Source organism: Sapajus apella, unplaced genomic scaffold (assembly GCF_009761245.1).
Source record: "Sapajus apella isolate SASKATOON/1434 unplaced genomic scaffold, GSC_monkey_1.0 scaffold92, whole genome shotgun sequence".
Classification (NCBI taxonomy): Eukaryota; Metazoa; Chordata; class Mammalia; order Primates; family Cebidae; genus Sapajus; species Sapajus apella.
In genome coordinates this window covers 5,334,614-5,362,071 of record NW_022437032.1, presented here as the reverse complement: position 1 = coordinate 5,362,071, position 27,458 = coordinate 5,334,614, and the positions used below count along the sequence as shown (strand labels likewise).

General features: G+C 43.1%; 1 protein-coding gene across 1 annotated transcript in view; it reads left to right on the top strand.

The window, feature by feature from the left end:
• Positions 1 to 572: 572 nt before the first annotated feature.
• PTPN1 (protein tyrosine phosphatase non-receptor type 1) overlaps positions 573 to 27,458 on the top strand; it is a 76,252-nt gene continuing 49,366 nt past the window's right edge. The window contains exon 1 of the mRNA XM_032256013.1: positions 573 to 842. Coding sequence (XP_032111904.1) covers positions 780 to 842 — 63 coding nt within the window. The 5' untranslated portion in view covers positions 573 to 779. The remainder of the gene's footprint in view (positions 843 to 27,458) is intronic.

Here is a 27,458-nt window from a genome sequence, read left to right as displayed (position 1 = left end):
AAAAAAAAAAAAAAAGAAAATCATTCCAGTAAAAGAAAAGAAAAAATCATTCCAGTACTCCATCCATTCATTCCTGCAGCACCCAAATGGAAATTCTGCGTTTCAGACAGGGCACTACCCTTAGAATAGTGGGCTTCCCCAGCAGCCTGGTGAACCACGACACTTCTGAGTTTCATGAAAAGAGGGCAGACATCTGGCCAGAGCTGAGAGGCAGGAAGTGGATCACGGTGCCCTCCTCCCGTACTCCAGCTTGGATTACTGAGGCCAGGGCCCTGGCGCTGCAGAAAAGGTGCATGACTACTTTAAGGCTACTCACTCTGTGACTCAAAGGGCCGGGTGGAGGCTGGAAGTCAAGGACCTCCCGGGCCTGGTGAGCCCCCACCCCGCGCCATGGGCGGGGCTCCCAGGGTCGCCTAGGCAACCGGCGAGTGCCACGCCCGAGCCCAGAGCCCCCGAGGGGAGGAGGGAGCGCGAGCGATTAGACGTCTCGCGGTGCTATGGCTACTTCCCCAGCACCTCCCCCGACTCCTCCCCGCGGAAGTGCTTGTCGACATTCTCGATCGCTGATTGGTCCTTACGCTTCAGGGGCGGAGTCCCTGGCAGGCGCGGTGCGTAGTTCCGGCTGCCGGTTGACATGAAGAAGCAGCGGCGGCTAGGGCGGCGGTAGCGGCAGGAGTTGGGGCTTGCAGCGGGCCTCTGGGCCAAGAGCGGGACGCGGCCTAGAGAGGCAGACAGCGCAGTGGGCTGAGAAGGAGGCACAGCAGCCGCCCTGGCCCGTCATGGAGATGGAAAAGGAGTTCGAGCAGATCGACAAGTCCGGGAGCTGGGCGGCCATTTACCAGGTGCGGGAGCGCCCCGGAGCGTGGCGGGCCCTTCGCTTAGGCCGCGTGAACATCCCCCTCAGGTTCCCAGGCCCCAGACTCCCTCTGGGTCTCGCCTCCGCCTCGCCCCTACCGCTTGAGGATTCGATGGGACAGCGACGTACTGCGCCCCCCGCTCTCTTTGTCCCCCTGGTGGGCCTGTTTCTCGCCGCGGCCTTGGAGCCCCCTTCAATCCCCCACCTCCCTCCTATTCTCTAGCCCTGGTGACTTCTCAAGCCGGGGGGCCGCCGGTCTGTGCTCTAAGCGCGAATCCATCGCACCCCGACCCCGCCCCCTGCCTGTCCACTCTTTGTCCCCCGGGGTGATTTAGCACCCCCACTGTTTCCTTTTCTGGACTGGACCACCTCAGACTCTCTCCCTTTGTCTCCCTGGGGGAAAAGGTTACTCACCCCCCTTCACGTTTCCTTTCCCCTAGTCTCAGTGTGCGTCGAGTCCCAGGGATGACAGTCCCCTTCCCACTTTCTGTTCATTCATTTATTGGATAGGAGTTGGCGAGCCTGTTCTGTACTGGGCATCGCTTAGGCACTGGAGACTGTGTCTGCTAAACAGGACAGGCAAGATCGTAGTCTTAGTGAAGCGTAGAGTCGAATAAGGCAATCAGACACAGGAGCGAGTAACTCAGTTACAGGTGCTGTGAAGAGAACGACTTCCTAACGGGGTACAGGGTGACTGCATAGCCAGTACAGGTGCCGGCTGCCTTAGAGACAGGGATCAGGGAAGGCCTGTCAGAGGCAGAGACATTTGCTTTGTGAGCTGAACCAGGAGGAGCAGAAAGCCATGAGAATATGGGGCTAAAGAACCTTCTGGCCAGGAGGCCTGCGGTACCCACTCCGTTGGAGCCATGATACTATCTTTTCGGGCAGGGAATCGGGAAGGTTAGCGTTTTAACCCTCTCTAAAATAGCATCTTTCCTTAATGAGCAGCTTAGCCTTTGGTCATGGCTGAGATGACCTTGTCTTAGGAGTCTTCATCTCTTTGTGTGTTAAAAAGTTAGGAAGGTAGGATTTCTTGTATATCTATAAAACAAATAGTTAAAAACACAAAGAGATTTTCCTTTCATAAGCAGCTAAATCCTCTGAAGAAAATACGTGCTCCCAATTAAATGTCACTGCGGGGGCTGTGAAGATTAAAACCACACTTGCACAGTATCTTAAATTAAGCAATGTACAGAATAGAGAGATTTTGTTACTTGTATAAAGGGAGAAGGCCGTTTATTCTGTTTTCAGCTTATAGGCTCAAAAGGCAAATTGTGAGATCTATCAGCTGCTTTGAGCACAGCTTAAAAAGGAAAAAAGCTTTAAGCAGTTCTGTGGTATGCTTGACTAACAAAAGCCTTTTTTTGGCAGCCTTGATTTTCATGTGGATTTACATAAAGCTTATTTGACGGGATTCTTTTTATTTGGACTGTAGTGTGTATATTAGTTTCTGCTAGACTAATATTTCTAACCACTGTAATTTATATGCTAATACATATGATCAGTATATAAAACTTGTATATCATATTTGGTCTCTGAATTAGTTGAATGAATCCTGCAAGTGACTGAGAATGTGTTGACAGATTTTCTGCATCAGTTTAATGCAGTTGAGTCTTATGTGGCTTTAAATGAAAATTGTTGATCTGAAGTGTTGGAATTGATTATGGTGCACCCCATCACAGGTGGAAGCATTGTGGAAAAATCTTTTCTCCACCACACTCATGCTTGGCTAATTTTTGTATTCTTAGTAGAGATGGGGGTTTCAACCATATTGGCCAAGCTGTTCTCGAACTCTTCACCTCGTGATGCTCCCGCCTCAGCCTCCCAAAGTACTGGAATTACAGGCGTGAGCCACTCTGCCCCATCTGTTTCTTACAGTTTTAAGCCAGGGTGGCCTGACCTGTCACCCAAGCATTGTTAAAACTGTTAAGCATGCAACTATCATGGAGTGTGTCAGTTTTCAATTAATTTCCTTCATTGTTCTTAAGTTTTTCTGTCACAAACCCCACAAGATAGTCAAGGTGTTGAGATTTTCCCTGCTTCTTAATGGATTGCCACATTCCTGGAGGTAGTTTCTTTCGGTCTTAGAAAATTGTCACGGTGGGCTTTTCTCACCTCCATTGTATGGATATTTTTCTTCTCTAAAATCTTGAAATCGGGAGCTTTTTTTTTTTTAAGAGACGGGGTTTCACCATGTTGGTCATGGCTGGTATTGAACTCCTGACCTAGTGATCCACCAGCCTCGCCTCCCAAAGTGTTGGGATTACAGGCGTGAGCCACTGCCCCCGGCTGCTTTTCTCCTTAAGTGTAAAGGTAGCTCTTTGTCATACAACTGTAGTATTTTCTAAAGCCGTTCAAATGACCTTGAGTCTAAAGTGGCTAATTTTCCAAGGTATGTATCACTTTACCAAAACGATTATTTTTCAAAGATTCAAGGAAATGTATTTACAATGGGCAGAAAATGGAAGTTTAAAAAAATTAATATTTTATTGCACGTCAAAATGAGGGCAGCCTTATACAAAGACATAGTTTGAGCTTGCCTTGCCTATTGTGATTAGAGAAGCAATGTAATTTTTGCTTACGACTTGGTAAACAGGTCACTCTTATTTTCTAATTAAAACAAAAAGATGTAAAAACTCAAAAACTATTGGGAAAACTTTGAAATGCTGAGGAATATGGCAGCTTAGAAAACAAATTTTTCAGGCAGAGATTCTGTGCCAGGTCAGTTTGATAAAGTGAGCATAACTGTATTTTTAATCTTTAATACTAATAAATAGCGTAGATGCTAATAAGCATTTAGGTCTATAAAAAGTCAGCTTTGCTAGTGCATATAGATAGCTTTAAACATTTTCTAGCATTTAAACACTTTAAAATCATCCAGTTGTTTGATTTGGCCTAGCTGTCTAAAAGGAGGGAGTGAGCCCAGGTGAGGAAAAAAGATTGGTTTTATGGAGGTTTTATGGAGCTAGAATGAGAGGAGAGATGAGAGGGTTGAGTGAATGGAAATAATAGCTCATGTGCTGCCTACATCTGTAGTTTAAGAGGGGCTGGGTCAGGTGTTTTGCTTGTTTTCTCTTCTCTAAATTCTTTGATTCTCTGACACCATTCACTATATTTCAGTGTGAATGATTTGATTGTTTCAGATAAAGGAGATTGCAATAGTAGCTTGTGACATGAAGGCAAGATTTATTCCATGTTAGAGGCAGGCTTTGTAAAATGGGCCACTCTTCCAATTGATGTTTGTTTTTATAGCTGTTTTTGTTATGAAATATACCTAAGCCCTGACTAGGTTAAAACCATGTAACAATGGTTCACTAAAATTCCTTACTGATATACAGCTTATGTTATATTCCAAAAAGATGAATATTAAAATTTGCCAATAACGTTTATTTAAATATCATTTTCTTCAGAGGAAAAAAAAACCCTATTTTGTGCAGAAGAGAAATATCTATACACTATGACTCACTTCACTTAAAAAAAAAAAAAAAACACTAACGGAAATGACGGGAGAGACTGGGAAGTTCTAGTCATCTTCAGTGACCCATTAGATCTAAATGTTCTCGTTTAGCCCTGGTTTGAGTGAACTAAATTTAGGCGTCTGATCAGTACTTTGGAAATGGTGTAAATACCTTTGTAATTGTCTAGGCTGATACTAAATTAACTGGGAGCAAAAGTAGAAATAGTGGAGGGAAGAACTTTTTGCTATTGTTATTTGACATCACTGGCATATTTATAGGAATACTTTGGTGTTTTTGGAAGTGAGTAAACCACACCAGATGGTTCTGAAAATTCAGCTGTGGGGTAATGGTAATGCCGCTTTTTCTTAGCTGCAGCTTATCTGCCGTTGCTCTTCCTGCGTTTTGCATTTTATCACGAATAGCTCCTCAAAATCTAAAATACCTGGTATTGAATAATGTAATTGAATGTATACTGAGTTTCACGGTAGAAACGAATAAGAAATTTCCTATGGAGGTTTTTTGACTTAACTACTGAAATTACGACCTTTTCTTACATGTTTCTTTCCCTTTTCTCTTTGTTAAAGAAACTGTCTTCTGATCTTTTAGATTACAGAATCCTTTTGGCAATTTTTGTTCCTTTCAGTGCTTTTTCTTTCTTTTTTGCAAATAGAGAGGGCTTTTGCTGTGTTGACCAGGTGGGTCTTGAATTACTGGCTTCAAGCAATCCTCCCACCTTGGCCTCCTGAAGTTGGGATTGCAGGCGTGAGCCCCTGTGCCTGGCTTGCAGGTACTTTTTCTGAGGCCTGCCTGAGCCTATATATATTTTGTGCAATTTGGCATCCCTCCCTACAGTGTTTATGCTAATTTGTTTCTGGTAACAGCTAATCCTGGCAAATAGACTGGGCGTGTTCCTTTATGCTGCCCATGTTCAGGAAAATTGGAATTCTAGCTGGGTCATTGTTACTAGATGATGTAGTCTGGCACCAGCCATTCCGTGTGCACATTTTGTGTATCTAGGAGGGCTGGGAACTTTGGAGTAGTTGGTGATTCCCTCTGCCACATTTCGTTGGTTGGTCACTATGGTGTCCTTCCCACCACATGAGAAGTCTAGGTTCTCAGATGTTGCTTATAAGCCTGCAGTGGTTTCTAGTTTCACACTGCAGAAAGGAGTGGAACCGGTTACCCATTAATATGGCCCCTCAACAGTCACGCCACATTCCCCTCTCCTCCACTGATATACTTCATATCATCACTAGAGTACTTAAATGTTCTAAAACCAGATCTGAATCCGTCACCCCTCTGTGTACCTACTTCTGATGCTTCCGTAACTTGAACTTGTAAAGTTCAAAATCCTCCTTACCATGGCATCCAGCTTCTGGTCCTTCCCTCCCATGTGGCTTCCATTCTAGCTATACCAGAAACGGCAGCGTTCTCCAAACTCATCCCCACCCTTCGTTCCTCTATACCATTGCTAAGCACTTTGTTGAGGATGCCTCTCCCATTCAATCTAGCTTGCACCTTCCAGCTCAAATGTGTGCTTCCTTGCACCAGAGCTTTGCTCCATTACCTGTGTGTTTTCACACAAGCTGGCATATCTCTTCTAAAGCCCTGCTGTCAATGCAGTGTGTCTTTAGAAAATTTTTTATTTTTATAAAGTCGAGGTCTCACTGTATTGCCCAGGTTGGTCTCAAACTCCTGGGCTCAAGCAATCCTTCTGCCTTGGCCTCCCAAAGTGCTGAGATTATAGGTATGAGCTACTGTGCCCGGCTCTAGCTGTTACTTTATGTCCCAGGTCTATCTCCAATAGAGCCCAAGCTTTCCGAGGCCACCTGTTCTATCTTTCTCATTCATCTCGGAGTTCTCTGCTCCTGGCATAGAGTAGATACCTAACAAGTGTGGGATTGAATTGTCAGTACTTTGCTAGCCTGATGGTGTAAAGAGGTACAAAACATGCTTCCTGGCTCCCGTTCTAGGGGGGCAATGATAGAAACGAATAGATCAGCCCACGTTAGTACCAATAGCAGAGGTCACTCTGGGAGAAAGCCCTGCCACATTTTGAGTCAGCCTAACGAGGTAATTTAGTATTGCCTGCTCTAGTGGCTTTGGAAGAAAGGCTGGCGTTCTTATCCAGCAGAAGCTGATACCCCACTGATTTGTTTCACAGAAGCTTTAAATGTAACAGCAAATTTGTACTTGGCCTAGGGTGAACTTTATAGGCAACTTGGAGGTGATATGTTTGTCTCTCTAAGAATTGTTGAATTCCTCTTCCCTCTTCACTCCTGACTGGTTCTCACAAACCTTCTAGAGGGCCTTTGCATGTGGTTGGTTCATAAAATATTTTTTTGATTTGGGGATATAATATATAGTTCTCTATAAAGTAATGATCATCAACAAGTCTGTGAATTTTTTTTCAAACTATAAAGAGTGATGACATTTTTTGGCCTTTGACCACCCTTAGGCCAAGAGAGTAGTTTCATATTTTGCTTTTTCCAGTGTCCTCTGTGTTTGGGTATAGTTGTAGTCCCAGCTGTCATACTAACAGCGCTGAGTGGGTCTCTTACCTTCTTTGGGTTTTGGTTTCTTCCTTTGTAAAAATGACCCTAAGTTCAGGTCAAGTAATAAAAATTCTTAATGTACTCACGAAGAGAATTTAATGTTCCTGAATAATCCTTGTAAAAACTGTAGCGGTTACTCAGTTTTCTAAGGTGTGAGTGGGTACAATTAGGCTCAAAAGTTTATGGGAGGTTTGTGAGTGTAGTTAACGGCTCAAAAGAGTAGGGTGTTTTTTCCTAAGAGACATTAAACGTTTTTGATAAATAGAGTTCATTTGACTTAGTGATGTGGGAAAATGAGTAGCCCTGACACATACGCTATGCTTTTGCAGTTTTTCTCTCAAGTAGCAACTGGGTGGCTTTTCCTGTAAAAGATAGAGGAACTGATTCTTGAGAATTTACAAAACATTCAATCCTAACTAGGTGCACAAAGAATAACTGCCCTTTATGTTGTAATTTTAGGAAGAAACCTACATCTGGTCTAAGTTTCATTTGAATAATATGACAGTTTACACATATGCCATATTTGAGAAGAAAGTACCTAAGTCTCCAGCATTTTAGAACTAATGCTTTACTTTGTGTAGAAATGGTCTTCAGAGTTTACTAGCTACTGCCCTCTCCTTTTCCTTTTTCTTTCTTTCTTTTTCTTTTTTTTTTTTTTTTTAAGGGTTGGGGTTTCACCATGTTGACCAGGCTGGTCTCAAACTCCTGACCTCAGGTGATCTGCCCACCTCCCAAAGTGCTGAGATTACAATCCTGAGCCACCACACCCAGCCGCCCTCTCCTTTTTCAAAGCGGCTTGACATGATCATGAGTAACTTGTTGACAGCTTGTACATTTTGATTGTCTGAAAACTGGAAATAAGACCATTTCACACGGAAGAGTCCCTCCTGCCCTGAAACAGCCAACAAAAACTGTAGCCATCAAATCTATTGATCTCTGGGCTTTGGTACAAGTCACACTACAGATAAAATACCAACTACTTATCAGTGATTTTCAGTCCTTTTAAAGTTTTTTTTTTTTTTTTTTTTTTTTGAGATGGAGTCTTGCTCTGTCACCCAGGCTGGAGTACAGTAGTGTGATCTCGGCTCACTGCAACTTCTACCTCCCAGGTTTTAAGTGATTTTCCTGCTTTAGCCTCCTGAGTAACTGGGATTGCAGGCATGCACCACCATGCCCAGCTAATTTTTGTATTTTTAGTAGAGATGGGGTTTCACCATGTTGGTCAGGCTGGTCTCAAACTCCTGACCTTGTAATCTGCCCGCCTTGGCCTCCCAAAGTGGTGAGATTACAGGCGTGAGCCACCATGCCCAGCCTAAAGTTTATTTTTTCAATAACTTTTTTTTTTGGAGATAGGGTCTTGCTCTGTCGTCCAGGCTGGAGTGCAGTGGCACAATCTTGGCTTACTGCAACCTTCACCTCCTGGGCTCAAGTGATCCTCCAACCTCAGAATCCCAAGTAGCTGAGACTACAGGCATGTGCCATCATGCCCAGCTGATTTTTATATTTTTTTGGAGTAGAGATGGGATTTTGCTGTGGTACCCAGGCCGGTCTTCAACTCCCAGGCTTAAGCCATCTGCCTGCCTCAGGCTCTCAAAATGCTGGGATTATAGGCGTGAGCCACTGTGCCCAGCTCTTTTTTTTTTTTTTAAGAGAGAAATTTGTGACATGGTTTGATTTACCGAATGCTTGTGATTTTTACCAAGGCAGTAAGGCTTTATGGATACCCTACGGTGATTAGATAGAATTAGGTGCTCCAAGACGTCAGCTCTATAATATAAACTTAGAGTAAACATGGCAAAGGGACACTTAAGATCTGCATTTTCTCTGGGAAATAAACATATTCTTTACTACTATGAATCTAGTACTGTGCTCGAAAATTCTAAGTCCTAATTGAGGATTAACCACTTGTTGAAGTAAAGCTTTGGGTCCCAAGTAGACTTGAGTCTCTGTCTCCCTCTCTTTACTTTTCAGTTGTTTCTTCCTAGAGACTGAGGTATGTTTTACTTTTACAGACGAAGAAGGAAAAGCCTTGGCTATGTCTGTGGCTTTTGTGGGTGAGCAACATCACTTGCAGAGATAAGATGAGCATAGCAAAACTAGGTTTCCAAAATAATGCTTAAAAATTTCTTAGTGATTAGAAAAGGAAAACTCTTCCCTTATCTCTGTTAAGAAACGTTTTTCTCCTGACTTTTTTTCCTTTCTTAATGTATCTTTTATTGGCACGTCTCTTCCTTTTGCAGAATCTTACTTAAAAGTCACCACGTCAAATGACAGGAAACAGCTTAGCTAATTTTTATTCAGATGGGCACTGGTTACAGGATTGTGCACCATTGCAAATTGCTTACAGGAAAATGAACATCAAGTAATTATTCCAAATAGTTAGAATTCTCTTAAGAACATGGGTTACTTAAAAATGTCTAAGGATGAAGCCACTTCTGAATATAACTTCACTCAAGAGAAGAAATAAGCAAACTGTATTTAGCGTAACGTGGTAAATTAGGTTTAACTCTCCTCAATTTGTCACTTTGAACTACTGTTTCATTTTTCAAATAGGGCTTAGTTTGCTTCTGTAAGGATAAAGGGAAAGTATGCCTTCACTGAGTCATAAATATTTGTGTGGCTAACTTTTGCACAGAGAGAAGAGGCCTCTAAGAAGGTACCCAGTGAATTTTTTCGGGGTGGGGACTGGGGAGGGAATATATCGTTTTTTGTTTTTTTGTTGTCATTGTTTTGCTTTGTTGTTTTTACCCTGATCTGAACTGTATCTTGACAGTACTTTTGAATTAACAGCATTACCATTATTGTTCATTACCTGTATGCCACCTCCCTGTTGCCAGAGTGTTAAGGATCATCCTCCAAGGTGGGGTGAGGCAGAATGGGGCCAAGATCAGGCAGTTGCATCAGGTTTCTACAAGCACAAAACCAAATTTTTGGAGCAGTCCCCAGCATACAAGCTGGTTTAGCCACACCTAAGGGTCGCTGTTGAACATTCCTTGACAATCCACATCCCTAGAATGTTAGGTTTTAGTGGGCCCTTTATATACCTATCATGGTACCATTTCTGCGCATTTCTAAATATTCCTTCATGTCTTACTGATGGTTTTTCTTGAATAAATTGTAAGAATATTAGTGCCATTATCAGTATTTTGTTTGCTCTGTTGACATGACAAATAGCTACCCAGTTCTGCTACTTTTCCCTGTTTCTCTACCTGCTAATGAAAATAACTTTTGAAAGTTCGAGTAACAGTATTGGAGAATGCACAGTGGTAGGTTCTATACTCACCCTTAACCACTTGTTTTCATCTTTCGTGAGCTTGAATTTTCTCCAAAAAACTTATAAAAAAAATTTACCAAACATAATTACCACTCAGAGAGAGAATAGTTGTAGTTTCACAAACCCAGTGCATTTTTTTCCCCATGAATACATATTTGTCAACGACGCCTCATGTTGCAACTTGTTCCACTACTCGGATAGTGACAAACTTTGGGTTTCCCAATGACTTGGAAGATGTTGCTTTTGCAAGTAGGAAATAGATGGCTTTAGAAGATGGAGGATTACTTTGGTTTGAAGTGGGAGTGTGGTATGTCCTTAGCTGTCTGTGAAATGCAGCTGGAGATGGGTGTGACCCTTCATCTTCATTTCCCATCTTCAGTTTGAGGAGGTAGTTACCCTTCTAACCACTTAAGAACTGCACTGTACATGCTGTTGTAGTTAGAGGGCAAAACCGAGCTCCCATAGTTTCCCTAGTGCTTGCCTTCACATTAATACAATGTCATCGTTTGGCAGTGTTTACGTGCCAGGATCTATGTGAGAAAGAAGAAAGGGTATAGCTGAAGTTAAAGGATACAGTTGGCCTCCCACCTTTAGTTTTTCGTAAGTGCCTTTAAAGTTTGATTTTTGTAGGTTGATCATAAGGAAGTGATAAGTATGTTAGGTTATTTGTGGTTTGAGCTAATTTTAGTCTCTTTTACAGCTTGCTTTGTATCCTTTGCCATTAAAACATGCTTTCTAGAAAGACAACTTTTGAATGTAGGACACAGTTTATATTCTATACTTGGCTATATTTCAAAAAATATTTTCTCAGTACTTTGGAAGTTGGACAGTTTGAAGCATAGTAACATTTAAAAATCATTGATTCCAGCTGGGCATGGTGACTTATGCTGTAATCCCAGCACTTTGGGAAGCCAAGGTGGGTGGATGACTTGAGGTTGGGAGTTTGAGACCAGCTTGACTAACATGGTAAAACCCCATCTCTACGAAAAATACGAAATTAGCCGAGTGTGGTGGCGCACACCTGTAATCCCAGCTACTTGGGAGGCTGAGGCAGGAGAATTGCTTGAACCTGGGAGGCAGAGGTTGCAGTGCCACTATCGCAACACTGTACTCCAGCCTGAGTGATGGGAGTGAAACTCTGCGTCTCAAAAAAAGAAAAAAAAATCATTGATTCCTTTGCTTAGTGATACTTCTACTTTTCCAGCAAGTAAATTATATTCTTTCATAGAGGTATGAAATTCTTCTTCCAAGCCAGTGGTTAAGAAGGCATAGTTGATATTAAAGGATTTTTAAAAGATTATGACCATGCCTGCAATGTATTGAAGCAAGACTGCTGGGCTGTGTATAGGAAACCTTCCCCAGCCTGTGCCCTTGGTTGGTAGAGCCTTTTGCTCCTAAGGGTAGGGGCTTGTATCTGCCCCCAGTACTGGTTAGTTTCATACAGAACAGTTGTGTTTCAAAGCTTTAGTCTCAAGGTGCCTTCCCCTGAAGCAGCCACCTGAACATATATGCTCACAGGAAGGGACATGTGAGGTCATGGAAGAAAACTCAGGAAACCGGGTTTGGGTTTTGACTCTGCGTTTGACTGTTGTGGAACTTTGAGGAATTACACACAGAATCTGTAAAATGTAGCCATTAGACTAGACAGCCATATAGCATGACCCTGATCTAACTTGCTACGAATTCATGGTTACACCAGGAGACCAGAGGGCGGGTGATCTTTCTGGAAAAATTGGGGCTTCATGCCCTACTCATGCTGGATTTGGTAGCATTATTTGGCTGTTCCTGATCCCCCTAATCTAAAAGTGGGACAGAACTTTAAAATTTCATATTCACTCAAATTAAAACTTTAAAAACCCATGGATTTCCTTAATAATAAAATGCCCTTGGGGGCATAAATCACATTATATTTTAAAATTCTTGAATGCCACATGGATGAATGCAGTTCCTTTTCATATTCTTCTTTTGTCTAAAGAGGAATGTTGGATTTTGTAATTGGAATAAAAAATCTTCCATTTGAGAAACACAGTCTGCTCCATGTCCTGCCGTTGTTCAGGTTAAAACCCACTAATAGCTAACATTTACTGAATTCTGTGTTGTGCCTCAGGCATTGTGCAAAGTCCTTTACATGCAGCACTATTTATCATATACTGTCAATTGGTCTATAGGAGCAGGAAATGTTTCAGGAAGGCAATGAGGTCTCAGCCCCTCAGTGCTTTTCTCCTGTGTCCTGGATCCAGCTTCACAATAGCACTATGGCAGTGTGGTCATTGCTTCAGCTTCCAAGTATATGGCGGTGAAACAAGGGATTGTGCTAACCCTCCCCGATTTATTAGGACATAGGAGGAGAGAGTTTGTAGTTTTTTGGCCTTTGCCTAGTTTTCTAACCTCTTACCTAGATGTCACAAATGGGCTACCCACAGTCATATTTTGCTTGGTCTGCACAATGTTTTAAAAAAAGAGAAGAGTTTAATTTGTGCCATTGTTTATAAGTGAATCAGGAGAAATGACATACAACTCTGGATTCTGGCCTCTCTTGAAAAGTCTGAAAATCGCACCATCTGAACTTACATCGGCAGTGGTCTGCTGGGCTGAGGGACATGACTCCTTCTGGATGGACACATGTGCGTTCCAGAGTTTACTACGGTGTCCCACAGTGGGTCACACTGTCCTTGTTGGTGTATGTTACTTAGCCCTTGAGTTTGCAACCCTTCACCCAAGCCGAGTTTTCACTTCAAGCTTGTTGTTAATGTTATGTGATGCTTGGCTTTGTAGGTATTTGGTGTATTATCATTAGATAAAATTGAAGCAAAGGGCTAAAGGGTTGGTGGCCTGAGGGAGTACCCTTGACATTAAAATCCAGGGTAAAATCATTGGCCAGGTGCTGCTTCTTGTCCTTCCTCTTTTCTCTCCTCAGCCTCCTTCTGCTATTTTGAGGAAGTTAGAAGCTACCACCATTTTTTCCTACATCAGGCAACTGAGTGTGGCTTTATTTTTGTCCCATGTTCAGTTGTTTCCAGGAACTGTTTTTGATGACCAACTTTAAGTTAAATTGGGTGGGCCTAGTGGGAGCTGATAAAAGAGTGACTTGCCCAAATATGCTTGTACTGAGATGGCTACGAAGTAAAGTTTTTAATGACTTGCTTTACGACTTGGTCAGGAGTGATACCATTTGTCATGTGTCCAAATTCATGACTAGATGATTTTTCTGCCTTATCCTCATAGCCATAATAAAAGACAATAAATATATAGGTTGCAGGGAGGAATGTATCTTATTAAAGATCTCTCCCCTTTAGCCACAAAAGTGCATATTATGTTGTAGAATATGCCTTTTCTTTGATCCTTCTTGAACACCTGTTACTCTATAGAGTTATGTTGTGTATGGCAAATTAGAACAAGCAATAGATAAGGATATGCTTTACCATTATAGCACAGTCAAGGTCTTTGTTGTAAGTTTTGTACCTTTCTCCAAAGGGAAAGGTATTTGTTTTTTGTTTTTTGTTTGTTTGGTTGGTTTTTCTTTTTTTGAGATGGAGTTTCACTTCTGTTGCCCAGGCTGGGTGCAGTGGCATGATCTCGGCTTACTGCAACTTCCGCCTCCCATGTTCTAGCGATTCTCCTGTCTCAGCCTCCTCAGTAGCTGGAATTACAGGCACCCACCACTATGCCCGGCTAATTTTTGGTATTTTTAGTAGAAGTAGGATTTCACCACATTGGCCAGGCTGACCTCGAACTCTTGACCTCAGGTGAGCCACCACACTCAGCCAGGTATTTGCATTTTTAACCTCTATGCCTTACTGTCTCAAATCGGGAGGATTTGGTGATTTATTCAATGTCGGGGGAGGAGGAGAAGAAGAAATGGGAGGAATGTTCCAGATTAGGGAAATAGGTAGCTGGATGAAAGATGTAGCCCCTCACCAAGGTGGGGACACAGGAAAATGAACAGGTGTGCAAAGAAGATGGTGATTGGGTTGTGAACATGTTGATAGAGGACATTTGGGGAAGTATCTGGTAGGTGTGGGGTGTTTAAATGTAGAGCATTCAGAGAATGCTCAGAAGTTTCAGAGAACCCTTCCCAAAAGGACAAAACCAGCTCAGTATTTTAGCACTCCTGGATCATATGACATGACAGCATGGCTGCTTGATATGTGTATGTGAAATTAAAACCAACAATTAAGGACCAATTTCTCTGTGAAGCTTTTTGTCCATTTTTCATTTGTTTTTCTTGTCTAGATTGTAAGCTCCTTGCAGCCAGCATCTTATTGATTGAGTCATTCAACAAATAATACATGAGCAGCTACTAGGTACCAGGCTTCATGCTGGGCAGTTGGGGATACGTGATGAGGAACACAAATTTGGTCCCTGCCCCTAGGAAGTTCAGTAGTCCAGCAGACAAAGTAGCTGAATAAAGATAATCCTAGCTCACAGTGATGAGCTCTTATATGCCTCGGCCCCAGGTGCTGTGGGGATGCTCAGGAAGAGGTATCTAATTGGGATTGGGAGCAGGTGAAACAAATAAAGGATAGTGTATAAAGGTAACATCTAGGTGGAGCTCTGAAAGGCAAGGAAGAGTGAACCTGTATGTTCTGAGTCCCTCCCTTATCTGGGATTGACTTCTTGCATGTTTCTGTTCATGTTAAGTGTCACCTAGGCTCGAAAGCATGAGATCATATTTCACTTCCTTTCTCTTAGGTCTTAACACTTCTCTGCTACCCCCTCACATAGTGCATATGCGTTATTGTATACAATAAGCTGTATACTTATTGTATACAGCTAGTGCTCGACTTACGACCACGGTCGGGACCGCGGACCGGTCGTAACACGATTTGGTCGTAAGTTGAGTAGGCTATATGTACAGTTGAAATGGTGCAGGTGGAGATGGTAGTGCTGCCGGAAGCTGGTCCACACTGTCGTACGCCCAGCTGGGCAACGTTTGCGCTGCCAGACGTGGAGCAGTCGTGGCTAGCGATTGTGGTCGTAAAGTTGAATGGCCGTAAGTTGCATCGGTGGTAAGTCGATCAATACCTGTATATTTTTCCTCTCTTCCTTTTTATGTTTCCTCTGCCATTACTTTTAACCTTGACTGCCATATGGCCTCTGAATGCTTCCAGAAGGGTAGCCTAGTGGAGGTTATTCCATCATGGCCTTGAGCTCATGCTACCAGATAGTGTAGGTGACTGTGTAGGTGTCTTCTCCAGGAAGATGGTATTTGTTTCATTGTAAGTGTTACAGCCCTGGAACACCAACAACAGTGCACTGTAATTAGTAAGCAAGCAGTATAGTATTCATTGAAGTGAAGCGATAACTTTATCCAAGTATGTGTGCAGATAATCTTGGATTTGTACAAAAAGAATTATATTTTAATATGTAAAGATTTTTTAAAGGAATCTTCAAATGTTAGCCTTCCCCCTAGGAATACATTGAAAATACGTGCCTAGCCCACTGATTGTCAGCTGACACTATGAGAATAAAGGTCTAAGTTAGTCGTTGTGAATTTTAAGGGATATTTTCAATGATGTTGGCTGGTTTATCCCATTATGTGGTCTTCCTTTGTTTGGTTTTGTGTTTTTTTTTTTTTTTTTTTTTTTTTTTTTTTTTTTTTTTTTTTGAGACGGAGTCTTGCTTTGTCACCCCAGGCTGGAGTACTGTGGTGAAATCTCAGCTCACTGCAAACTCCACCTTCCGAGTTCAAGCAATTCTCCCTGCCTTAGCTTCCTGAGTAGCTGGGATTACAGGCACCTGCCACTGTACCCAGCTAATTTTTGTATTTTTAGTAGAGATGGGGTTTCTCCATGTTGGCCAGGCTGGTCTCGAACTCCTGACCTCATGATCCGCCCACCCTGGACTCCCAAAGCACCGGGATTACAGGTGTGAGCCACCGTGTCAGCCTATGTAGTCTTATTAGCAATTCTCAGTACACAGATAGCTTTGAGTGATTCTTTCAAGTCAAGTACCTTATTAAAAAAAACTTAAGTGTGCCGATAATTATCTTACTTTTAAATGGCTAAGTGATGAGACTGAATTTTTAGGCATTGTAACACTTCAGATATGATTACAGATTCTGAAATTATAAAAAACCATAAAGGTTACTTAAATTTACTTATTTGTTTATTTATTTTTGAGATGGAGTTTTACTCTTGTTGTCCAGGCTGGGTGCAGTGGCATGATCTTGGCTCACTGCAACTTCCGCCTCCCACGTTCTAGCGATTCTCCTGTCTCAGCCTCCTGAGTAGCTGGAATTACAGGCTCGCACCACATTGCCCGGCTAATTTTTGGTATTTTTAGTAGAAACAGGATTTCACCACATTGGCCAGGCTGGTTTCGAACTCCTGACCTCAGGTGATCCACCCGCCTAGGCCTCCCAAAGTGCTAGGAATACAGGCACATGCCACCGTGCCCAGCTTGTTTATTTAAATTTAAACACAAAAATATTTTGAGGAATTCTGAATGATTTGCTGATTGCTCCCCGTCTTCCATTCACACATTTATTAAATTCTTCCCTTGCGATATAGAAGCAGTGTCTCTGCCGTATATGCCACGTAAATAGCAGAACGGCAGTCTACAAACCATTGAAGCTGTGAAAGCACCCGTCCTTTTTTCCTATTTCTAATTCTGGCTATGAAGATTATATATAGAAGTAGTCCTGGACTTTTTTTTTTAAATAGTTGTTGACCTCAAATCATTTAAACATTGGAAGGGGAAAGGTTTTCCTTAAAAATGAATGACAAAGGAGAATAAAAAGGTACTTTGACTGTTTTTTGAATGGTGAGATTTTTTTTTTTTTCCTCCTAGTTTTCTTTTGGAGTCATTTGTGTGTCACTGAGTGGCGTATATATGTGGCAGAAGTAGATGTATGGGGTAAAAGGAATGGAACCATAGTTCCTAAGCTTCTTGACACAAGCACTGAAGTATAGCCAGTATAGGGCCACACTATCACAGGGGGAGGCAGCTGTTTTGAAGGGGATGAATAATAATGCGTTGATTAAAAAGGCATCCTGGATAGAAGTGCAAACTCTAGAGAAGACCCCAGTTGGTTGATTATGCTTCGTCTTCTGATTTGCTGAGAAGAGTGAAAATGCCTGGGGGGTGCAGGGGAGCACATAGGGTGTGGGTGTGTGTGTGTGTGTGTTTGTGTGTGTGTGGACTCTTTCACTGTATGTATTTGTATGCGTGTATGTATCTTAGAACTTAAGCTTTCTTAATAAATTGCCATAGTGGGGAATTGCTTAATGGCTTGCCCTCTATTGTATTTAATTTAATTTTATTTTTAATGATTTTTTTGGTGGGATACAGCATCTCACTATGTTGTCCAGACTGGTCTTGAACTCCTAAGCTAGAGTGATCCTCCCACCTCAGTCTCCCAAAGTGCTGGGATTGCAGGTGTGAGCCACCACGCCCAGCCCATTTGTAGTTTAAATGGGCCCCTTGCAGTACTCCCTATCCCCTGAGTTTACCTGGCTCACAAACTGTCTTTCCATTTCAAGGCTTCTGTCACCCCCGGCCCATGTCAGTGTGCATTTGGGCAGTCCACCCAGCACTATCACCTCATGTCGCAGGGAACTTCCTGTTCCGCTCTTCCAGCCATTTCCCTCCCTGGCCGTTGAGATAGTCTCTACCTTTGACCTATTTTTAAACTCAGACCTTCTTCTGTATAGTTACAGCCTCTGTGCTTCCACATTCCCTCGCTTAGTTACTCCCTCCCCTTTGGGTTTCCTCCTTCACATTCCAGCTGTTTCTCCCCTCCCCCCACTGCAGCCTCCTCACTTGCCTCATGCAGCTGAGACTGTGGTCAGTCACTTTAGATGCTGCCTCAACACTGCACTGTGTTCATCTCCTTACCTGTGCTCTAGCTCTGGAGCAGGCTCGTCACCTGCCTTTGTCTTCCTGCGCCCAGGCTCCTAAGTGCCGCTGGGAAAAAACCTCTCTATATTGAGCCACTGGAAATCCAGTCTTTAATCCCAAATCTGTCTCCCCCAGCATCTGGCCATCAGATCTAAAGCTTACCTGCTTTCCTTTACACCTCGTTTCACTTCCGGGGAAAAGGAGCCTTTGCTCCTGTCTGAGGCACCTTCAGTCTGCGCTCCTGACCCCTTCCCATCTCTCCTGTTCAAGACATCTTCCAATAATGGGTTGGTGACTCTCTGAGGAATGGATCCCAGGCCCTCCCTGTTACCATCTTATGTGTGCCAGTTCAACATTCTCAGCTTCTGCCAGCAGAGCCTGCCCCTCTGACCACTGCTTTATACTCTCCTCTGGTTGAAATTTTTGAAGTAAATAGGTCACTGTGCCCATCGTTCATCTTCCAGTCACTCTGTGTGTTCATCTTCCAGGGAAGTGAGGGTCTACACTACTAGGCCACTGAAATAGTTTTTTTTTTCTTCCCCAGCCAGAGTCTCGCTCTGTCGCCCATGCTGGGGTGCAGTGGCGCAGTCTCTGCTCACTGCAACCTCCACCTCCCAGCTTCAAGCAATTTTCCTGCCTTAGCCTCCTGAGTTGCTGGGACTACAGGTGTGCTACCATGCCCGGCTAATTTTTTGTATTTTTGGTAGAGACTGGGTTTCACCATGTTGGCTAGGCTTATTGGCCATGTTGGCGTGTCGATCATGTTGGCTAGGCTGGCCTAAAGTAATCCGCCTGCGTCAGCCTCCCAGAGTGCTGGGTTTACAGGCACGAGCCACCGCCTGGCCTGAAATGATTCTCGACAAGATGATTACTACCAGCTTCCTTGTTGCTAATCCAGTGGCTATTTTGCATCCTTATTTTAGTGCAGTTCAGTGTCATAGACCTGTATTTGCTTATTAAATATCCTCTTCCCTGTTTTTATAACTCTTTTTTCCTTTTCTGTCTCCTGCTTCTCTAGCTAATCCTAGATCTCACTTGTTGGTGTCTTCTCTGTTTGTTCCTCAACTTGAGGAATTCCTGCAGGTTTACCCCAGCTGGCACTTTCATTTAGGCCTTTTGTTCTTTTTGAGCCATCTCATTCACTCAGGCAGGAGCATTGGCCCTTGAATTCAGAGTATGTACACATACACCTCGCACTCTGGGACAGCCTTCAGAGGCACTTCGTTCCTGACATCATGGTGGTCTGTGCCTCATGCAGCCTTGCATACTGCTGTTTCCTCTGCCTGGAATAGCCTCCCTTCTACTTAACTGATGCTTGTTCTTCTTTCCAGTCACATTTTATACATTTCTTTTGGGATGCTTTCTCTGATTTCCCCTTTCCACAGGTCCAAGTTAGGTGCCTAGCCTAGGTCCTCCCACGGCCCTCTCAAGGTCTGCTTTCTTTCTTTTGAGAAGGAGTCTTGCTCTGTTGCCCAGGCTGGAGTGCAGTGGCGTGATTTCAGCTCACTGCACCTTCTGCCTCCTGGGTTCAAGCGATTCTCCTGTCTCAGCTACTGTAATCCCAAGTAGCTGGGATTACAGACATGCGCCGTCATACCCAGCTAACTTTTAGTAGGGATGGGATTTCACCATGTTGGTCAGGCTTGCCTCAAACTCCTGACCTCATAATCTGCCTGCCTCGGCCTTCCAAAGTGCTGGGATTACAGGCATATGCCACCACGCCTGGCCTATTGTATACCATTTCTGAGCAAGAACTGTGTGTAATGCTTGGTGGCTCCCTCACAGTACCTTGCATGGAATTGGACTTCATTTTAGTGGATTTAATCCCAGTTATGTTAATGCTCGATGGAGCTAAGTCTCACCTTGAAGCAGTCTTCATCAGCTGGCCCTGCCTCTATGCCCTGTACAGACTATGCCACGCTGGAGAGTAGTTTCCCTGTGGCTTATTAGTCGTGTGTTCCAGTGTGCTGGCCAAGTATGAGAGACGTCAGTGGTAGGAGAGTGTCTCTCTCATTCAGACTTTGCAGGTTTGGTAGCTGGGGCTGACCAGTGCTCACAGGAAGTAGAGGCATTTATTAAAAGCCAGAGCGTTTTCAACTTGCAGGAAGCAAAGCTCTTGTTAGCATATGATTTTGTGGTTGGTTTGCTAGTCCTCTATAAAAGTAAAAACTAGATGACAATGGGAGGAGCATGCTTGGGTCTCCAGAGTTAGATCATTTTTCCTAAGTAATTTGTTTTTAAAGTTTTATTGGTTTGGAATTTCCTGAGATTTTGATCTTGCTGGAAAGTTTAGCAAAAATTCTGAGCAGGTGACGCTTTTACATCTGAAACAAAATCATTGTTTTTGTTTTTAACTTTTTTCTTAATATATTATCCTTAGTTTAGCCCTGAAGATTATTCTGTTATTTGTGGATCTCAACTTTCCCCCACATCCCCTGGATCTTATGAAATGCATGGGATTATTTAAATAGAGAAGGAAGACATAAAAATAAACTTAGAAGCTTGTTCTTGACTAGGCAAGTTGGGCTTTATAGCTTGGAGCTGAATGACATGTCTATTCGTGTGAAAAATGGATTTTTAGGATTGGTTTGGCTTCTTTGTTATATTTTATTTTTTACTTTTATTATTTTTATTTTTGAGATAGAATCTTGCTCTGTCGCCCAGGCTGGAGTGCGTGATCTTGGCTCATTGCAACCTCCGCCTCCTTGGTTCAAGCTATTCCTGTGCGTCAGCCTTTGGAGTTGCTGGGGTTACAGGTGTGTGCCACCACACCTGGCTAATACTTTTAGTAGAGACAGGGTCGCACCATGTTGGCCGGGCTGGTCTTGAACTCTTGATCTCAAGTGGTCCGCCTGCCTCAGCCTCCCAAAGTGCTGGGATTAGAGGCATAAGCCACCATGTCTAGCTGATTTTTTTTTTTTTTTTTTAGGTTTGTTTTAACTGGAACTTTTGTGTGAATGTAATTGAATTTAGAATAAAAGCACTTAATTTCACAATTTGCAGTGCACTTTCTGTTACTTATTTTAACAGTAGAATCCTTTGCAATAAATGATGGAGCAAGGATTGCTTTTTAAAATTTTTTTAACTTTAATTTTTTTTTTTTTTTTGAGACATATCTCACTGCACTCCTGAGTCTCACTCTGTCACCCAGGAGTGCAGTGGCACAATCACAACTCACTGCAGCCTTAGCCTCCTGAGCTCAAATGATCCTCCTGCCTCAGCCTCCCAAGTAACTGAGACTACAGGCATGTACCACTGTGCTCAGTTAATTAGTTTTTTTTTTTTTTTAATTTTTTGTAGGAACAAGGTCTGGCTATTTTGTCCAGGCTAGGCTAGAGTTCAAGCAGTCCTCCTGCCTCAACCTCCCAAAGTGCTGGGATTACAGGCTCAAGCCACTGTACCTGGCCAAGGATTGTTTTTTAAGTGAACTGAGACCCAGCCTGATTAGCGGTCCTAGAGCAGACCTGGGACCTGAAGGGAACTGTTTTCTCCTGGTCTAGAGTCCTTCCTCTGATGCGCTACTTTTCTGGAGCCTTTGATTGCCTGTCATCAGTCACTGAGTTTGAACAGAATAGGCAGTTCCTCTGCAGACCACCGCAGTCACTGGCTTTCGTTCCGCTGCTCTTGCTTAGACTGTGGTTCTGAATCCTCAGTGCTATTCACTGAGTGTTTTTAAACATAAAAAATGCCTTTTAATGAGATTGAAGGCCAGAGGTGGGACAGTCGAGAACAAAGTAGAAATAAAACTTTCAAGGCAGGGTTGTTGGTGGGATTGTTGGGAGTCTTTTTTTTTTTTTTTTTTTTGAGACTGACTCTCTCTCTGTCGCCCAGGTTGGAGTGCAGTGATGCAATCTCGGCTCATTGCAACCCCCACCTCCCAGGTTCAAGCGATTCTCCTGCCTCAACCTCCTGAGTAGCTGGGATTACAGGCACCTACCACCATGCCCCGCTAATTTTTGTGTTTTTGGTAGAGATGGGTTTCACCATGTTGGCCAGGCCGGGCTTGAACTCTTGAGCTCAGGTGATCTGCCCGCCTCAGCCTCCCAAAGTGCTGGGATTACAGGTGGCATGAGCTGCTGTGCCCAGCAGCCGGAGTCTTACAGAAGCTGTTGTGGACGGTGTGGGAAGCAGTGAGCCTTTGTATTCCAGTTCTGGGCTCTGGCCCCGCGGTCGCACTCTGTGTGTTACTGAGTCCTCCCCCACAGCCTTACTCTTTGTCCTGCTTCTCTCCTTACCATCCTCTCTCTGCATGGCCACCACAGCTACCACTAGCAATTACTGACATGTGGGATCTTAGGGCTACTTCCCTATAAGGCTGCAGGGTGTGCGGTTTTGGCTATGCAGATGGTAACCATGGTAGCCCTGTGGTTCTCCGTATGTGTGCCTTGTGACCTGGGACTGGTTACAGAATAGTAATAAACTGCGTGTTCTGGTATCGAATCTGTCTGTAGTTATACTTTCTGCCTCTGTATTTAAGGGGGGCCCTGTAACCTGCCTATGCCAGTTGAAGAAGATGGTTGATAGAGATGTTAATAAACAGCCAAAAAACTAACTACAATAGCCTGCAAAATAGAGCAGCATCTTTTCGTGGCCAAGCTTTGTGTCCACGAGTTTTTTTGTTTGTTTTTAAATATCCTCATGTAGTCTGTTTTAAATCAAGAGGCTTTGGGTAAAAGCCATGGCAGTCTTGCATGTCATGGAGTACCTAGCTTGTGAGGTTCACAGTTTATTATTTACAGAGTGTCCCCTTAAATCTTCTTTGGGTCAGTTCAGAGAATGATGTTCAGATGGACCTTTTTGGCTGGCATGGAGTCAAATTGGTAATCAAGCATGAAGTACAGACAGTCCTTAATGCACACATATGTTATGCATGAAAAGTTGGAAAGCTGGTTGTCTGGAGCTCTGATTGTATTATCCTGTAGAATCTGTGTTGGGAATGGTGGTTAAATTCCAAATGAGTCCAGAGAACCTATGTAATGTGCAACATACCCGCAGTATTCCAATTAATATGTAATATCCCCATAGAACTATGATAATGATTTGTATGTATGGTATTTAATATTACACATAATGATGATTTTATGAATAAAAAACATTCTGGGTTCCATGTAGACAAAGGGCTGTGATCTGTGTGTAGGTGGGTGTGTATTCATACATCCATTTCCCTGTAATCCTGGCACTGGAATTGGTTTTATCATTTCTAATTAAGTTTCATTCCCATGAATTTTGGAGTACAGACTGGGTTCAGGAATGCAGGGAGTAGATTGGAGCCCTGAGAAATAGGATTAGGCTGGAATTGCTGGGGATGGAGATCAGTAGCTTCTAGGAAACGTCTTGGGCCTGTCTGTCTTTACTATCCCCTTTTGTTTTCTTCTGGGGTCCCCAGGTAGTGTCCTGTTTTGTTCTTCTAATACCATTTTTTTTCTTGCTTTTGACCAGGGTTTTTGCCTCTGGTCTACAACTGAATATCCTATCAGACTCTCCTGTTTTTGAAATAAATATATAGTTTTTTTGAGGTGTTCTAGTGAATTTCTAAATCTATTGTGGCAGAGTTATTACATATTAATTTTGTTATGAGAAGTTGTAGAATCCCAGATGACTAATTTTGTAAACCCTACATGCATTTCCATCTCATTCTCCTCCGTTGTATATTGTGTCGCAGAAAATGGCAGTCTTTAGAGTTTACATTGCCTCCCTTGACTATATTTCTTTTTCTTTTATTTTTTTGTCGAGACAGAGTTTTGCTCTTGTTGCCCAGGCTGGAGTGCAATGGCGTGATCTCGGCTCAGTGCAGCCTCCGCCTCCCAGGTTCAAGTGATTCTCCTGCCTCAGCTTCCAGAGTAGCTGGGATTACAGGCATACGTCATCACATCCGGCTAATTTTGTATTTTTAGTAGAGATGGGGTTTCTTCATGTTGGTCAGGCTGGTCTTGAACTCCCAACCTCAGGTGATCCTATTGCCTCCACCTCCCAAAGTGCTGGGATTATAGGCGTAAGCCACCTCGCCTGGCCCTATATTTCTGATTTAAGATTAGTTTTCAGATGAGATCTTTTCATGGCAGTACATAACTGTACAGAATACTTAAAACTTGTCTTTGGAGCTGTCATTTCCAGTAGACATCACATTACCCACTGCCTCCCGCCCCCAGCCTGGAGGCACTCAGCCTGTACCCCGTTTCTGTCCTCAGCCAAACACTGCTGAAATGCAAGAGCGTTCGGTTGCAGTTGATGAAGATGGAGACTAAGGGATTTCCATGTAGAAGCCCGCTCTTTTCAACTGGGTCTTTACAGCTGGCTTGTCGACAGCTGAAGGCTCCTTGCTTGTTCACAGGAGGCTTTTTGTCCCTGACTTGATGGCTGCTGTTTCACTTCACAGCAGGATGGGGCACCCTTACCCCCCTAGAAAGGATGATTTGATGTACTACTTCCAAAACGTTCAGTCTGGTATCACAAGAAGATAGGTCAGGTGAGGCTGGAGGTGGAAGAGGGCTGCTCCCTAGAACTCCAGATCTCCACATTGTTCCACAAGCGCCTTCTGGCAGAGAGTGATGGAAGTTTCCCAGATTCCCCGCCCTCCTCCCCGCCCCCCCGCCCCGCAACCCCAATCCCCCATTAGTAATTATGAGCACAGAAGAGGAACAGGTTATCTGGTTGTAGAAACTGTCAATTTTTTTTTTTTTTTTTAAAGGCAGTGTCTCACTCTGTTGCCCAGACTGAAGTGCAATTGCATGAACTCGGCTCACTGCAACTTCCGCCTCCCGGGTTCAAGTGATTCTCCTGCCTCAGTCCCCTGAGTAGCTGGGATTACAAGTGTGCACTACCACATCCGGTTAATTTTTGTATTGTTAGTAGAGGTGGCTTTTCACCATGTTGGTCAGGCTGATCTCGAACTCCTGACCTCGTGATCCGCCCGCCTCAGCCTCTCAAAGTGCTGGGATAATAGGTGTGAGCCACCGCGTCTGGCTGAAGCTGTCGTATTAAGTAGCACTTTCTGCTTTTAGCAGATTTACTCCAAATGAGACTTTAGATTTTCTCGCTTTGACTTACCAGCAGTTCCTTGAAACACATTTAATTATTTTTGCCAGAAAATCACTCAAGCACTTGAGCCATTTTTTTTAACCTGTGAAAATATGCTTCATTATTTTAAAATATATCAGAAGTCAGTTACCCATAAGATTTTATATGTTTTCTAATATATTCTGTAAGCTTTCTGCTGCTTTTGTTTGGAGGGTGTATTTTGTAATGTCGAAGACTGCTTTATCTGTCTTGTAAGCTTGATTTTTGTTTTTGCAGTAATGCCTTTTTTTCTTTTGCTGTGTTGAGAAATACATTGAGTAATTATAAAGTCAGTGGATGCGTTTACAAGTTAATATTTGTATCTCTTCCTTAGACTGTAACTCAAAACCTAAAGTAATCTTCAACTCTAATTTACCCTCACATCCAGTTGACTGCCAAGCTCTCCAACTTAATTCTTATCCTTTTTTTAAAAGAGATAGTATCTTGCTTTGTCATCCAGGCTGGAGTGTAGTGGTGTGATCATAGCTTACTGTAACCTCAAATTCCTGGGCTCAAATGATCCTCCCACGTCAACCTCTGGAGTAGCTAGGACTACAAGCTTGTGCCACCATGCCCAGCTAACTTGTTAGTTATTTTTATTTTTTGTGGAGACAGAGTCTCATTAGGTTACTCAGGCTGGTCTTGAACTCTTGGCTTCAGGCGATCTTCCTGCCTTGGCCTCCCAAAGTGCTGGAATTATAGGTCCAGTTTTATTCTTGGGTTGTATGTCTGAAACTCTTTCCTTCACCTTCTTCCTGTTCCTTAGTTCAGGCCCTTCTCATCTGTGGTCTTCAAAGTCGCCTTCAGCTGGTTTAGCTCCTTCCTTTCTGCTGTATCTTTCATGGACAGGTGATGTATCACTGTCCTACTTGAAAACTTCCGTTAGCTCCCCATTGCTGAGGGTGTTACCGCCAGATTCCTAACACAGGTGCTGAAGGCATGCCTGGATGCTTTCCCTTGCTCTCCTGGCCAGCCCCCCATACACCTGCAGCACACGCCTCACACTCTGTCTCTACTGATGTCTTCTGCCTGTGAAGCCACCCGCCGTTCTCTTCACAGCCCCTGCCTCCGAGGAGCACTGCCTTCCTCTTCCTACACTGAGCTGTCCTTTTTTGTAGTATGGGAGATATTTTGTGATAAATACTCTCTCTTTTGCGTCTGTGAATGCATTAAGTTTGCCCTAATTCACCTGAGAACTCCATTGGCCTAGGGGAAAGCTAGGATTTGGTTACAGAATGCAAGCCGCTAGAAAGAACAGTGTTTAGCTTCTGACAGGCCAAATAGGATTTTGCGGCATGCTCTTCCTTTTTAGTGCTTAGACATTTTACATGAAGTGATATTTTTATTCTATTGCTTATACATTACTTTCTTTTTAGCTAGAATGTGAACCCCATAGGAACATAGGATTGCCTTTTACATCTTTCTATCCTCAGCACCTAACATTAAGTCACCCTGTGGACTTGTGCCATACATACATTTAGCCTTCTTTAATTAAACCATATGTGCTGCTCCCCATCCTCCACCCCCAAGAAAGAAGGAAATTCCTTGAATACCACATTGCCAATATCAAACCACACCTTGATACCCTCTGGGGAAAGGGAGGTATCAGTTGAAAAGAGGTTAAAATCTAGGCATTGAAGTGTCCACGGCTTAGACGCTGGCAATTTAAGGTATGTTTTCCTGAGGTTAATTTTGATTGTGTGCAAATTTTACCTCATATCTAACTATAGGATTTAGTCACCACATAAGATGGGATACCTCCATAAATCCTTCAGAAATGTTTGTGAAATTAAATAAAGCCTTATTGAAGACTCAGCTCTTGAGAGTCATCTACCACCTAAGAGTTATTCTTGAAGAGTCTTACTTTTCTCTATAAAGCAGTGTGATAGTCATCTGTACATTCATTTAAGTTATGTCGGCACTTAATTCATGAAAACTGTATTCTGTGACTACAGTTGCCAGGCGGTGTGCTGATCAGAAACCGCGTACCCATGGCCTCTTTTAGAGTCATAAGAGGAAGACCAATGTGAAACAGTCACACAGGTGATTACTTTTAATTGTGGAGGAGTGCTGGGAAAGAAAAATAAAAGATGCACTGCCAGTGTTTACGAAGGAGCTTTGAGCTTGTTTGAAGTGGTCCTTGGGCGCTTAAGCAAGGCCTAAAGAATGACGTGATTAGAAGCAGCTTGGTGATTTTAAAGAACACAGGGAAGGTGTGTGGCCAGAACACTGGTCTCTAGAGCACGTCACCTCCTGACATACCACTCTCAAGTTAATTTTTTGCCACTATGCATAGGCCCTCCCTTTGTTTACCCAGATTTTTTTAATTTTAAGGTTTTTAAAAATAACTTAGAATCCTGTGATTTATTGAACAGTCCTGTATTCCCTTTTCTTACATTCCTTGGGGTTTTATAAAA